This window comes from Grampus griseus (genome assembly GCF_964374135.1).
Source record: "Grampus griseus genome assembly, chromosome: 12".
NCBI classification, from domain to species: Eukaryota; Metazoa; Chordata; class Mammalia; order Artiodactyla; family Delphinidae; genus Grampus; species Grampus griseus.
The window spans coordinates 42,709,241-42,724,522 of NC_139006.1; the positions used below are offsets into that span (position 1 = coordinate 42,709,241).

Consider the following 15,282-nt stretch of genomic DNA (forward strand, 5'->3'; position numbering starts at 1 on the left):
TTTATATTTCATGATGGTAACTTCCTCATAAATACTGGCAGATACTTCCAGATACCCTTAATTATTAACCTATTAAATGAGAGGCAGTTCACTTCCCAAAGATTCCACTAAGAGCCACTACATGAATTACCTCGAATTAAGTAAAATAACCACCATTAAATTTATTGATATAATTACAAAATGAATCCAAAAAAGTCAGATTTCATTTTGAAAAAGAAACTTTTACCTAGAAGCTATGAACAGTGTATTTTTAGGTCAACACAAATACAATTTATAGAATAAAAGTTAACTTCCTAACTAGAGATTTAAAACTAAATTCATTTACACTATGATGAACAAAAATTTTTCACTTGAGAACTGTTTATAACACACTCTGAAATAGGTGCACTCACCCTGAAATACAAAAAATAAGGGCTGATTTAAGCAAATACATGGGATGATTTAGAAAATGCTCAAACCAAACACCACAAGAGAGCAATAATATATCCTTACATATAAGTTGTCAGAATTTAAAGGGAAGAGGATCTGGGCATATGAGCTCTACAGGTGATTCACTGACTTATATGAGAGTGAGTGTGAGTGTGAGTGTGAGCGTGTGTGTGTGTGTGTGTAGATAAGGGTAGAGTAATATATCCAAAGATGTTACCAGTGAAAAATCTTTGGGTGGTGAGAATATGTTGTTCGTTCTCTAAATTTTAAATATCTGTGATTTCTAATTTTCTACAATGCCTATACTGCTTTCATAAAAATAAAGTTACTTTTGATTTTAAAAAACATTGCTTCAGGGCTTCCCTGGTGGCACAGTGGTTGAGAGGCCGTCTGCCAATGCAGCGGACACGGTTTCGTGCCCCGGTCCGGGAAGATGCCACATGCCGCGGAGCAGCTGGGCCCGTGAGCCATGGCCACTGAGCCTGCGCGTCCGGAGCCTGTGCTCCGCAACGGGAGAGGCCACAACAGTGAGAGGCCCGCGTACCGCAAAAAAAAAAAAAAAACAAAAAACACTGCTTCAGGCAGTTATCACATCTTAAGGAACTGTTTAATTAAAGTTGACCTTGGGCTTCCCTGGTGGCGCAGTGGTTGAGAATCTGCCTGCCAATGCAGACGACCTGGGTTCGAGCCCTGTTCTGGGAAGATCCCACATGCCACGGAGCAACTGGGCCCGTGAGCCACGACTACTGAGCCTGCGTGTCTGGAGCCTGTGCTCCGCAACAAGAGAGGCCACGACAGTGAGAGGCCCGCGCACCGCAATGAAGAGTAGCCCCCACTCGCCGCAACTAGAGAAAGCCCTCGCACAGAAACGAAGACCCAACACAGCCAAAAATATAAATAAATAAATAAATAAAATTGAACTATCAATTCCCAGATGGCTGTCATTGATGTTTCTCTTTATTCTCCTTTCACTTCTCCTGTGAGAAACAAGAACATTTATTAATGTTGAGAGGAGAATTTTTTTTTCTTCACTCACAAACCAATTCTGACAACTTGAGAAAGAAAGAGTATATGAAGAACTCTAAGAATGAAATTAAATACAACAGAAAGGGCAAAATTTAAGATTCTACCTAAATCAATTTAAGCCCCATTTATACATATATGTGATCAAATGAGGTCTATGCCAATAGGCAGAGAAGGGGAAAATGATCACATACACAAAAAAGCTAAGACTATGAAGAATAAGACAGTATAAACTTTTGCCGACAAGTTGGAAAAGTGGGTTCTACATCTGAACATGTCTTATCCCTGTCACGTACTGCTAGGGCCTATAGGAAATTGAACCAGTCCTATGCCCGTGGCTTTACCTGGCATTTTAAAAGACCACAGGTGTGATGACCATTTTGCAACATATAGATATGTCAAATCACTATGTTGTGCACCAGGAACTAGCATTGTGATGTAGGTCAGTTATACTTCAAAAACAAACGGACAGGGACTTCCCTGGCCGTCCTGCAGTTAAGACTCAGCGCTTCCACCGCAGGGGCCATGGGTTCGATCCCTGGTCAGGAAACTAAGATCCCACATGCTGCACAGTGCAGCCCCCCAAAAAGAATAACAGAATAACAAAAACAGACAAACTCACAGAAAAAGAGATCAGATGTGTGGTTACCAGTGGTGGGGGGCGGGGAAGAGGAGGAGCTGGATAAAGGTAGTAAAAAGAAGAAAAAAAGCTGTAAGTGAAAATAATTATTCTAATCAGTGCCGCTCAGTTGTTATCATTCCATGGCTGACATGAGGTAGTGATCTCCTAACCACTGATGATTATCCACAGTTGTAATTTCTTAAAAGAAATTTTCACATATAAACAGACAAGATTCATCAAAGAAAATCACATAAAAGAAGTGGCAATGGTCACATAAAATGCAAAATGTACAAGTGATTAGAAATTAAGATATCCTAGCATCCAGATCTTAATTTCTAAATATTATTCTCCAAAAAAAGAACTAGGGCTTGGAGAAATGATTCCAGACTGGGGCAGAAAAAAGTACAAGAGGAGCCTGGAACATTCTGTCATACAAGAAATTTTTTAAATGCTCAAAAAATAATAGAGACAAGTCAAGAAACCAGCATGAGGGGCTCCCAGTGGCCAACATCTGGGACAATTTGAAAAAGAAAATAAATAAATAATAGACTAACAAATTAAAACCCAGAGAATACAGTAAGAATCCATAAGTTCATTCAGATACAAATCAATGAATGAATGAATGGGACAGGGGCTGGGAAATTTGCTCCTTACAGCAGGATTCCAAATAACTGTAGAAGGAAAGATGGGTTCAGTCACCTTTTGGCAACTGCCACAGTAATAACTGTTTTAGTCCAGAATCACTGGTGGATGTTAAAACGAATGTGTGGAAATAGGCTAAGAAACAGGGTTATGTGTGTCTCAAGGTATCTCCCCAACACATACACAGAAATAACAAAGGAAGAAATAGTAACTTTACAGTAGAGATCCTGGCAGGCACCACCTTAACGAAGTAGCCAAAGTTACCCTGAATATTGGGACAAACTGCTATCACACGGTTACTGAGGATGCACTGAGAAGGACGCAACATCTTGTCTGTGGTACTCCTGCCAAAAGTGTATAACATGAGTCTAATCAAGGAGAAACACCAGTCAACCCAAAATGAGGGACATATAACACAACAACTGGTCTGTACTCTTCAACAATGTCAACATCACGAAAGATAACAGAAAAACTGAAGGACAGTTACAGATTAAAGTATTCTGAAGACACAGACCTAAATATAACATCTGATCCTGCACTGGATCACGGAACTGAAAAAATACACTAACGGGACAATTGGCAAAATTTTTGAAAGGTCTGAAAATATGATAACAGTATTTAATCACTGAAGCACCAGGGAAGTCCCTGAATTCTTGATTTTAACAATTAGACTCTAAGAATTTGTGCTTGTTTTTATGAAATACACATGGATGTTACAAAGATAAGAGAGAATCATGCCTGCAACTTTTTTCTCAAATATTTCAGAAAAACGACATGGGGAAGAAGTGAATGACATAGTGGACTAATATGTTAACATTTGAGGCATTTCAGTGAAGGGCATACAGCAATTTCTTCTACTATCTTTGAAACTTTTTTATAAGAGTGAAATTATTTAAAAATAAAAGGTTTTAGAAAGAGATACCGCTTTTCACCAATCAGATGTGTAAAAAAATTTTAAAAGATGGCCAGTATCCGTTGCTGGAAGATATGGTTGAAAACCAGGACTCTGAAACCTAGTGGGAGGAAAGCAAACCAATACAATCTCTTTGCAGGGTAATTTGGAGATTTAGAACGGTCTTTGACCCAGCCATTCCATTTAGAAAACCTTAATCTGTGAAAACTAAAATACCTGTCTAAATGTGCTTAGATAAATGTGAGCACATATTTGTAAATGCACAGAAAAATGTTTTGAAAGATAGGTACTAAACCATTGTAAGTAATTACCTCTGTGGAGAGAAGAGAGATACAAGAGTGAGAAGTAAAAAAGCGACTTTTATCCCTACAAACTTTTATGGTTTATAAGTTTCTTAATTCAAAAACAATTTTAAACAAAGGGGAAAGAGACAAAGTCATGGAGAGGGACTCAAAACTAGGTAAAGAGTTAATCGGATGACAGCAGGCGACCAGCACAGCATGAAAGCCACACAGAGGAAGAGCCAGGGTTGCTGAAAAAATCTTCCTGAGAGCAGACCAATGAGATCTCTAGGAAAGATAGATGTGTCCCAAAACAATGGCGAGAGTAAAATATTCAGAGCTGAGTTGTCCAATACAGTAGCCACTAGACACACTGAACTTGTGGCTAGTACAAAATGACATGTTAGTAGGGTAAGATGCACCATGGATTCCAAAGACTTATTATGAAACAAAAGAACAAAATAACTCATTAGTATTTTTATACTGATTACATATTGAAGAGATATTATTTTAGAAATAGTAAGTTAAATAAAATATATTATAAAAATTAATTTCATGTTTCTTTTTACTGGTTTAATGTGCCTACTAGCAAATGTAGAATTACTTATGTGGCTCCCAATATATTCCTACTGATAGTGTTGTTCTAGAGACTTTTGATAAAATATTCAATTTGTTCCACTATACCAGATTCTATTAGGGGATACCGTTTACTTCAGACGCATCATCACTTCAGAGTAAGAAGTTCGGTTCTTATAAGTGGTAATCAATTCTGTACTAGACATAAACTTTGCGTTCTCAACCACATACAGCTGACCTTTGCACACAGTGGTAGGAGGGACTGAGCCCGGCGCAGTTGAAAATCTGAGTATAACTCTACAGTCTGCCCCCAGTATCCATGGTCCCGCATCCACATATTCAACCAACCGCAGATCATGTAGCACTGCAGTACATCTTTACTGAAAAAAATCCACATGGAAGTGCACCTGTGTAGTTTAAACCCATGTTGTTCAGAGTCAACTGTACATGGATGTAACTAAATACCTTATAAATGTGAAGATCTAACTTTTCCACAAATCAGACTATGCAAATTTGAAGTCATTATTTTATAATGCAGGATAAGAAGTATTAGAAAAACACTGATATCCACTCCATCCCAAAGAACAATTTTTTTTTATAAAAAATCAAGAAAAGTCGCACAAAATATTGCACACGAATGTTCACAGCAGCATTATTCATCATAGTCAAGAATTGGAACCAACCCAAACAACATCACTGATGAATAAATAAAACGTGGTATAGCCATGGAAGATTATTCAGCAATAAAAAGGAAGGAAATACTGATACAAGCTTCAACATGGATGAATCTTGAAAACACTATGCTAAGGGAAAGAAGTCGGTCAAAAAAAACCATGTATTGAATGAATCCACTAATATGAAGTGTCCACAATAAGCAAATCTACACAAACAGAAAACAAATTAGTGATTAACAAGGGGTGTGGGATTGGGAAGTGAGAACAGGGAGTGACTGCTAATGGGATACGGTTTCTTTTGGGAATGATGAAAATGTTCTAAAATTGATTAAAGTAATAGTACAACTCTATGAATATACTAAAAACCAGTGAATTGTACACTTTAAAATAGGTGAATTATATGGTATGTGAATTACATCTCAATAAAGCTGTTCTTAAAAAGAAAAGTAAAAAATTAACGAACACAGAAAAACAAATACAAAAAAATTCATATCAATCTTACTGAGAACACTCTGAGGTCTTTCCTTTATTCTGATAGTCCATTATACACTGAATAAGATGGTTATTTTCATCCAACATCTGAAATGAGAAAAAGTTTATTGTAAATCTAGTGCAACAATTAATAAAAAATTCAGATTTCTAGAAACATTTATCTGTACAGGAACTGAATTCACAGGACTTTTTTTATACATAGTATACAGCTCAGCACAAAAGATCTTATTTTATACCTTTGAAATGTTATCATGTTTAATCAACATTTTTTTATTTTTTTATTTATTTTTTTTTGGCAGTGCCGCCCGGCTTGCAGGATTTTATTCCCTGACCAGGGATCGAACCCGCGTCCCCTGCAGTGGAAGCATGGAGTCTTAACCATTGGACCACCAGGGAATTCCCTAATATTTCTATTTCAATTATTCTCCCTCTGAATTATTACCTGAAGCTCAGCACAGAAAATTTGGAGTTTCTTTTCTGTTTAAACATTTAATTACCTCTACTATCTGAAATAGAAGTTTTAGCCTTATTAAGACTAAAAGTTAAGAGGGAATTCCCTGATGGTCCAGTGGTTAGGACTCTGAGCTTCCACTGCAGAGAGCACAGGTTCAATCCCTGGCAGGGGAGCTAAGAGCCCCCAAGCCGTGGGGTACAGCCAAAAAAAACAAACAATAAAGACTGAAAGTTAAGAGTCCAAGTTGGCTTTGCATCATTGTAATGCTTTGTCTTAGTGAAAAAAAAATCTGTCTTTATCCAGAATAAGCTCATGAAAACTTCAACTCAGGAGGCTTAAGGAGATAGCTGGCTAGTTTCCAAGTTTTATACAGCATGGTTTTGTGATTCTCCAAATATGCAATAATTACAATAATTTCTAGGTAAGTACTGTAATATTTATCGCAGACTCTATGAGCCTACCTTATAATTTAGTTGTACCAAAAGTTTAAAAGTAAGAAGCATATCAATTTATCATACTATCATCTTATAACAATTCAAAGCAAAACTAGCTTTAAGGGTTAAATAATTCATCTAAGCAAAGTGGCACTGAGGAAAAAGCACTGATGTAGCAATTAAAAGGCCAGTTAGTTTTAGTGCCAGCTTTGCTACCCTGTGAAAACAACTTAAGATTTCAGGGTCTCAGATTTATCAAGTGACAGGAGTAGATGTTCCTCCTAAAACTGCCCCACCCTTCCAAGATTCAACGAAAGCATGAAGTATAATAGCATAACCACTCTTTCTCACTAATTGAGTTAATGTAATTCTTTTAACTAAACACGAAAACCCATTGAACAGTATGACTTTTCTGCATATGAATCATATGCAGAAAAAAATACTGTGCATATGATTCATATCGCTGGAAAAAAATATTAACATGCCTTTCTAAAAAATGTAGTTTTCTTCTTAATCATCAGATGCCAAAAAATTTGTCTTTAAAATGTGTTAATACAATCTCCACTCTAACGATTTCACAACCTATCTTCTCGGACTCTTCAACCTAATAAACTTCACCATTAGAATATTTGTCTCATACCTAACATCAATCCCTCACACTATAGAATGAGGCACTTAATTTGGAATCCTTTTTCTCTCCTCAGCTGAGGATGAAAACTTTAACTGATCAGCATCTCCTGAATTAATCACCCATGATAAATATCTTTAGATGTATGTAAGAAAAACTCTTTACAGAAAAAAAAAAAGAAAAACTCAGAACTTTTCTACAGGCCAAAAATAAAAAGCGAAGCCTTCCAGAGACACGTTTCGCCTATGTGTACTTGAAGCTGTTTGCCAGGTCGCAGACTTAGCCCAGTACGCTACACGAAAAGCACTGCATTTTCAGGCACTGCCAAGCCGGTTTGTTCATAAAAATAAAGCAACAGTTGGGCAAATGTCAAATGCCACACTACAAAGAACCTGAGAGTCAACAGAAGCCAATTAACATAATCTACCGGGCGTAGGATGGTATCCTGAGTGGTACTAGAAGTTGACTTCTCTTCAATTTTCACCTTTGTTCCGGTGCATAAAACAAAACCGAAATATTTAAGGTAAACTGCAAAATTTTCTAAGTAACTTTTCAAAGTCGGTTAACTAAAACTCAGAACGCTGCCTTGCTCATAGGCAACAAGGGGTAGAGAATAAAGAACCTTTGTGTCCCCAACTGGCAAGTAACAGCAACGACAGCACAGCTCCCTGTGTATTTATCACTACTTCTGCAACTGGTCACGAGAATCAGACTGTCTCCACTACTCGACTGTAAGCTCCGTGAAGGCAAGGACCATGCTCACCACTGCAGCCTCGGCGCCTGCTGTAGGCGATCAATGAGTATTCGCTACAGCTGTAGAGGTAAGGGGTGCATCCGGAAGGGAGGAGGGACTCCGAGAGAACCCCGAAATCCAGAGGGTTCTCCCTCGCCCGCCCCTGAGCCTCGACTAAGGTTCCCTGCCGCGTCCCCCAAGTTCTGGTGAGAGCTCCCCAACTCGGCCGGAGTTTGCAGCTCTGCGCGGGGAGACAGCAACGCTCCGGCTTCCCCTCGGGCCCCCGGCGACCCTAGGTGAGGTCTGCACAGAGCCGCCTCAGCGCGCGGGGCGGGGCGACGCCAAAGTAACTCCGGAGCGACGCGCGGGGGGCGCGGGCCGCGGAAAACAGCCCTTCCTCGCGCGGCCGCCACCGCCGGGTGCACGCGCCCCGCCACGCGAACGCCGCCCCATCCCTAGAGAAATCAGGCGCCAGTTGCTTGGGCTTTTGTGCCTGTAGGAAGGAGCCCAAACGCGCGCGGGACTCCTCGAGAGAACTGGTTCGCCCCCTTCCGCCACCCACTCGGGCGCAGCCCGCGGCTCGGGTTCCCACACCCACCCGCCTCCCAGCAGGCCCGCCTCCGCCCCCAGCCCGGCCGACTCCCGGCCCGGCCCCCGGGTCCCTCCCAAACGCGGGCAGGGCCTGGCATCTCCGACCCCACGCGGTTTCACCTTCTGAATCGCAGCGGGAGTGATCTCCCCCTTGCCGCGCTGCCTCGGGGCCGCGAACGCCACGGACATGTTGCCGCCGTCACCACTATCGGCAAGTCCCAAGCGCTCCGGGTGAACGGCAAACTGGGGGAAAGACGCCGGTCTCTCGGGCCGAACCACGTCGAGAGCGCGCGGAGGGGGGATGCTCCAGCGCCCGACGGGCAGCCGGCCGGCCCAGCCTGGACGGGGAACTCTGGCCCGTACTAGTCCAGTTTCTGCGCGGTACTTTGGAACCACAGCCCCGGCAGAACTTCCCTGCTCTTGATCGCCCTCCCGTTCCTCCACCTTTCCTTCCGCGCCACCCCCCGGCCCCCTGCGCTTGTGGTAGGGCCGCGCCCCAGCCCTCCCTCCGTTTCAGCGATTCAGGAAATGGTCCCGCCGCCGCGGGAGAGGGAGCGGCTAGGGCAGCCCCTGTCACAGGAAATGCGAGCGCCCGAGCCGGCCCGCCCCTTTCGCGCGGGGCCGCTTTCCTCCCGCTCCGCGTGCTGGAGCGTCCCTCAGCCTCCGTTTCGGCGCTCTGCTGTAGACCGCGTTTAGTTTTTCCAACTTCATCCTTACCCCCTCCGGGGAAGAAGTGGCCTCCCCGAGCTGTCCGGGTACCCCGGAGATGGGAGGAGGGAGGTCAGGACCCGGGAGTTCGTGCCAACCCGTGGGGCATCTGCCAAGATGAGGCAGAGTTGGGAGGACGAGGGGAACGCGGATTCGCTGGTTTGAATGGCTCAGCTACGCCCCCAGTGCGCACCTCCGAGTCCACGGTCTCGCGCGCACACACAGTCGTTCTTAACAATTGGAAAGTAAGCGCGACGCAAAATCGGGAAACGAAGGCTGTGTCCTGCACTCGGGGGCAGTCGGCCAAGTTGGCTGGAAAGGCCACAGTTGAAGAGTTCGCCTCTTAGGATAAACCCTTGTCAGAAATGTGGGTCGATTTCATCTGACTTGCATCTTCGGAATTAACTTTTGAAATAGGGCACCCTTGCTCTTTTCTTTTGCAATATTTAGTGGCTTGTAAATTAGGCCCAAGCTACCAGGCTTCCAATCAGTGTGAGGCAAAAAGCCATAGCTTTCAAATTTTGTAAGGGACATGGGCAAATGTGTGTAATGTGTTGGTGTGGGGTTTACTACTATGGTGTAAATTTAGACTTTCATGTAACACAAAGGAAAAGTTTAAAAGTGTTACCCAACATTAATGAGGCTCAAAAATCAATCCCTTAGTTTATGTATAAACTATATCGGAAAAAATAAAGGAAATTTTCATATTTTAAAATTTATGTTTCAAATAAATGCTCTTCACAAAAAGGTCATGAGTTTCATTCATTCAGCAAATTTGGGTGCATTTTATGTGCTAGGCTTTATGCTAGGCACCTAGGATACAGCTGTGATAGAGTTGAGAGACCAGAAACAAGTAAACAAATATGTATGTATGTAAAGCACTAACAGGGACTTCCTTGTTGGTCCAGTAGTGAGGATTCTGCCCTTCCACTGCAAGGGGCACGGGTTCTATTCCTGGTTGGGGAAATAAGATCCCACATGCCACATGGCACAGCTAAAAAAAAAATTAAAGTACTAAGAAAGACTAGCAAACAGGGAACTGAGAGAGAGTGTCAGAGGCACTCGTGTGGGTTAGGGTGGGAAGTCCCCTCGGTTATATTTAAACTGAGGCCTAAAGGATGAAAAGGCTCAAGCCATCCTAAGAATAAAAGTAAGATGATTTGTACTCCTACAAATAGGAGTTACTCTTAGGAATTTAATTGTCTTTCACTACCCTAAGCCTTGACAAAAATACTCTGGTATATTTGGACATAATGTAACACATCAATTTAGAAAACCTATACCTATTGAATTCAGAACAGAAACGAAATCCATCACTAAGTCTTTCAAGATGAAAGCCTGGCTGCCATCATCTTGTCTTGATGTTTACACAAACGTGCCTTAGTAGTTAAAAACAATATTTCAGTAGGAGAAATGAAAAATACTCTTACTGCTTCAGTTCTGTCTGCTAGGCAGATAGCACAGAAATTTTAGAAGAACGACATGAACCAGTAGGAACACTGTCTGAATTACTATATCCCAGAAAAAAAAAAAATGTGCCAAGGGGACTCCTATTCCAAGGAGGTACCCAGAGATGGGTACATTTTTTGTCTAAATTACAGTTTCCCAACAGCAGGAAAGGAAATCAACAGAATGGGTAAGAGATCTGCTTAAGGTGTTTATTCCTTCAGAGTAGCATGCTAGAGTCTAGGGCACCCCGAGCCTCTAGGCATGGACCACAGTTTTCTCTGATACCATGTGTGCCATAAAAATACCAGTATTTTCTATGTGTCCATCACATGAAAGCAGAGGGGTAGCACTGGTGTAAAGATCCATCCAAAAATACAAATGATCTCCCCAAGAGAAGACACTTTTTTTTTTTTTGAGAAGACACTTTTTAAAAGGGACTTTATCTTACTCTTAAGCATCCACTGTAAACCAATCAATCAGCTTGACCTGGAAAAGTGGAAAATTCAGAAAGTGAATAGGAGGAACTTTCTTAGAATTTTGGAGTCTTTGTACCTGTAAAACGCCCTGAGTTAGAAAAAAGATAGAAGCATCTAGTAAATCCTGTCTCACTTCACCATTAAGAGAGAGGAATCCCGAGGTACAGATTGAGTGGTATCAGAGCTGGAAAGAAAAGAATAGAGTCCCCAGCATTTAGTTAAGGAGAAAACAGAGAATGAATACGAGCAGTTGGCCCAAGTTTGAGAAATGACTCTGGGAACTTAAAAATGAGCTACCCAGGCAACCATCTCCCCAACCAGAAAAATCAGTCCCATTATTTAAATTGTTCTTGGATTGAGACATCTGAAAAAGGAATTGAGATCACATAATGAAGATGTGAAAGGTTTTTTAGAATATACAATAGCTCAGAGTAAATAAAATAATCTGGATGAACAATTAAGTGTTGATTATTCACACTAATGAATGTAGTACAAACCAAAAAAAGGTAATAAGGAAATTATCCATGCTTGATTTTCAAATATGCTTCAATTTTTTATTTGTTTTACATGAATCTGAATTCCTTAAATGTATTTCACTGAAGTGATAGCTTGAAGTGCTGTAGGAATATGCTCAATATTTAGTGAAACTATATAATCATGGCATTAAAATTACCTCAATCCACAGAAGAAATCATGAATTTGCAGATAATTGAGATTACTTTCGTACAAACATTTCTTTAATACTTATTGTTTTATAATTAGTAGAATCTCTGTACTATCAAATTAGCTGATATTTTAAGCCCCAGTGCTGCCATAAATTCTTATAATACATTGGGAAGGCACAGACCAAGCCTGTCTGCTTGTAATTGGGCTCAGAGCAAAACCCCTCAGGTCATATCTTTCAAAATATTTCTCTGCTTACTGTCACCATGGCATTTGATGAGTCATTTTGAGTTGTGGCTTCCACAGATTTCAAGACTATAAGGTGAAGAGCATACATCTATATATATAATCACTATTCCAGGCAAGAACAAATCACCTTTCCCAATTCTTCATAAAAGACTTTATTTTCAATACTCCAGAAGATTTCATTCAAAGTAGACTATAACTTAGGCCTCTCTGGCGCATTTCCATTTCTTCTTATAGTATCAAATATTTAATGAATTAAGAAGGAGCTGAATCAATTATATTTGGGGATTTAATGTGATAAGAAAGTATTGCTTCAAAAAACTTAGTTTCTATGGGAAGCTCTATGCAATCGTAACTCACTGTGATGGATGCCCAAGTTTGGAGTTCTCAGTTCGTCCACCTGTGGTATGATACTGGACAGGGCATTTCTGTATCTCACTCACCTTTCTAAAAAACAGCCGCCCTATTTAAAAGGCTATTAGAAATAATAAATTGTTTAATCATTTAGTTAGCATTTATTATGCACAGCCACTGTGCTAAGTGATAGTCTTACCTTAGATTCTTTAAGACTGTGTCAATTTTAACAGGTAAAATATGCAGAAACACGTGATATTGTAAATTACTAAACAAGGATAAGATTTGTACTTAATAATCTAATAAGAAGAGAAATACATACTTCAAGGCTAGAAATGGTCCAAAATACTTGGTAGTCTATCCTTGAGATAGTTTCTGGCAATAATTTAGAGATCATATGATTTTTTTTTTCCTGTTTAACATGTTTCCTGACCTTGTGCATGATGTGCAGTTACTTTACCTTTAGTAAAAGAATATAACTGTTGAACTACTTCACAATTTATAGGATTTATAATTTCCCTATGAATTCATAGCTACTTTCCCTATGAATGGGTATGATAGGCACAATAATTTCATCCTCACAAAGATGACTACTTCCCAGTCTTCAGAACCTGTGAATATGATAGGTTACATGGCAACATGGAATTAAGTTTCCAGATGGAATTAAAGTGGTTTACCAGCTGACCTTAAAATACAAAGATTAACCTGAATTATTTGAGTGAGCCCAGTGTAATCACAGATATCTCTAAAAGGAGAACAGTGAGGCTGAAGAGTCGTAATCAGAGAGATGGCACCTTGAGAAAGAATTGACTGGACATTGCTGGCTTTGAAGATAGAAGGGGTTCATAAGCCAAGGAATGTGGGTGACCTCGAGATGCTGGAAAAGGCAAGGAAGCAGATTCTCCCCTAGAGCCTCCAGAAGTAACAAAACCCTGCCGACACCTTAATTATAGCCCAGTGAGACCCTTTTGGACATCTGACCTCTAAAACTGTAAAGTAATAAATTTGTGTTGTTTTAAGCTTTACGTTTGTGACAATTTGTTCAAGTAGCAATAGGAAACTAATACAATGTTTATTCCCCATCTAACATTGATGGTTGAATTATGCAATGTGCACTAAAATATTGATGTTATTCAATACGTTACAAACTACTGTCCTAATTATATACTAAGCTAACTTATCAATCACATTTATTGTATATTTTCTATAAAAGAAAAATAATAGCATAATATTATAGTGCAGTCCTGTAGACACCATGATTTCAGCCTTCTGGCCTCCAGAATTGTGACAGAATAAATTTCTGTTTTAAGCCACCAGGTTTGTGGGAATTTATGATGGCAGCTATAGGAAACTAATACAGATGCCAAGGTAATTCAATAGAGAAAAGATTGTTTTGAAACAACAATCCATGTTTCATCCATGTTTTTAAAAATGAACTTTGACCTTTTCCTCACATAGACACAAAAGTTAACTTGAAAGAGATTGTGAACCTAAATGTAAAAAATAAAACTATAAAACTTCTGAAACAAAAAACTAGAGAAAATCTTCATGACCTTAGGTTAAATATTTCTTAGACATAACCAAAAGCAAGAAGCATAAGAGAAAGATTGATAAATTGGATTTCAATAAAATTAAAAAATCTGCTCTTCAAAGGATTATAAGAAAATGTAAAGGCAAGTTATACTCCATGAGAAAATGTATGAAAACAAAGAACCTGTATCTAGAATATTTAAAGAACCCTTACAACTCAGTAAGAAGACAAACAACCCTATTAACAAAAATGGACAAAAGATTTAAAGACTTCACAGTAACGAAGTGGCCAATACATACATGCAGGTTTATTATGGGTTTTCTAAGCTGAATTTCTTTCATTTATCCTGCTTGTTGTTAATAGTTTTTCCTGAATCTGTTGCTTGATTCTTTTGTCAGTTTTGAAAATTTCTAAACAAACTATCTTTATGTGTTTCTGCCCTATTTTTCTATCTGCTATTGTTCTGGTACTGAAACTATACAAACATTAGGCTTTTCAGCATATCCAAAACGTTTTAAATTCCTTTTCAGTGTTCTCTATCCTTTTACCTCTCTCTGCTTTGATATGGAGGGGTTTTTTTCTTTTTTCGGTGCATCCATTAGTTTTTATTTTATATTACTTTTTTTTTACATCTTTATTCATTAGTTTTTATTTTTAATCATTCTTACTAGTAATTCACAGAGAAAACTTTGAATTTCCAAGATATGGAGATTTTATATACATATAAAACTATCTTCTAGTTCTCCACTTCTCTCTTCAACTATATCTACGCTGATTTTAAATCCATTTATTGAACTCTTAATCTCAATTAATGTATGTAGTTAGTTTTCATTTGTACAGTTTCCAATATGTGCTTTATTGATAGTTCTAGTTCCTGCTGAAAATCTTGATCTTGTCTTTAACCCCTTGAATATAATTATCTTATTTGTTTTAAAAATCTGCATCTGATAACTCCATTATCTAGATGCTATATTGTCTGCTGTTTCTCTTGTTCTTTGGTCACACCATTTTTTGTGTGTGCCCGGTTATTTTTGATTGAGTACATGATATTGCAAATGAGAAAGTGTAGTAATTATTTGAGCTTCTACATGATCTTATCTTCCTCTACAAAGGATTTACTTTTGCTTCTGGCAGGTAGCTAATCATCTAGGGGCACTAGCAATGCTTTATCCCAGTGCTTCCCAACTTTTTGGCCTTAGGAACACTTTACCCTCTTAAAAATTACTGAAGATCTCAAAGAGCTTTTGTTTATGTGGGTTATATCTATCAATATTGATCGTATAAGAAATTAAAACATTTTACTTATTAATTCATTTAAAATAGTAAACTCATTACATATTGATATGTATGTTTTATATATTTC

The 15,282-nt window shown here is 39.3% G+C and overlaps 1 protein-coding gene across 1 annotated transcript in view; it reads right to left on the minus strand.

Annotated features, from left to right (window-relative positions):
* SS18 (SS18 subunit of BAF chromatin remodeling complex) overlaps positions 1 to 8,726 on the minus strand; it is a 75,690-nt gene extending 66,964 nt beyond the window's left edge. The window contains exons 1-2 of the mRNA XM_082667664.1: positions 8,613 to 8,726; positions 5,663 to 5,739 (exon numbers count right to left, since the gene is read on the minus strand). Of these exons, the coding sequence (XP_082523790.1) occupies positions 5,663 to 5,739; positions 8,613 to 8,681 (146 nt within the window). The 5' untranslated portion in view covers positions 8,682 to 8,726. The remainder of the gene's footprint in view (positions 1 to 5,662; positions 5,740 to 8,612) is intronic.
* Between the last annotated feature and the right edge of the window lie 6,556 nt (positions 8,727 to 15,282).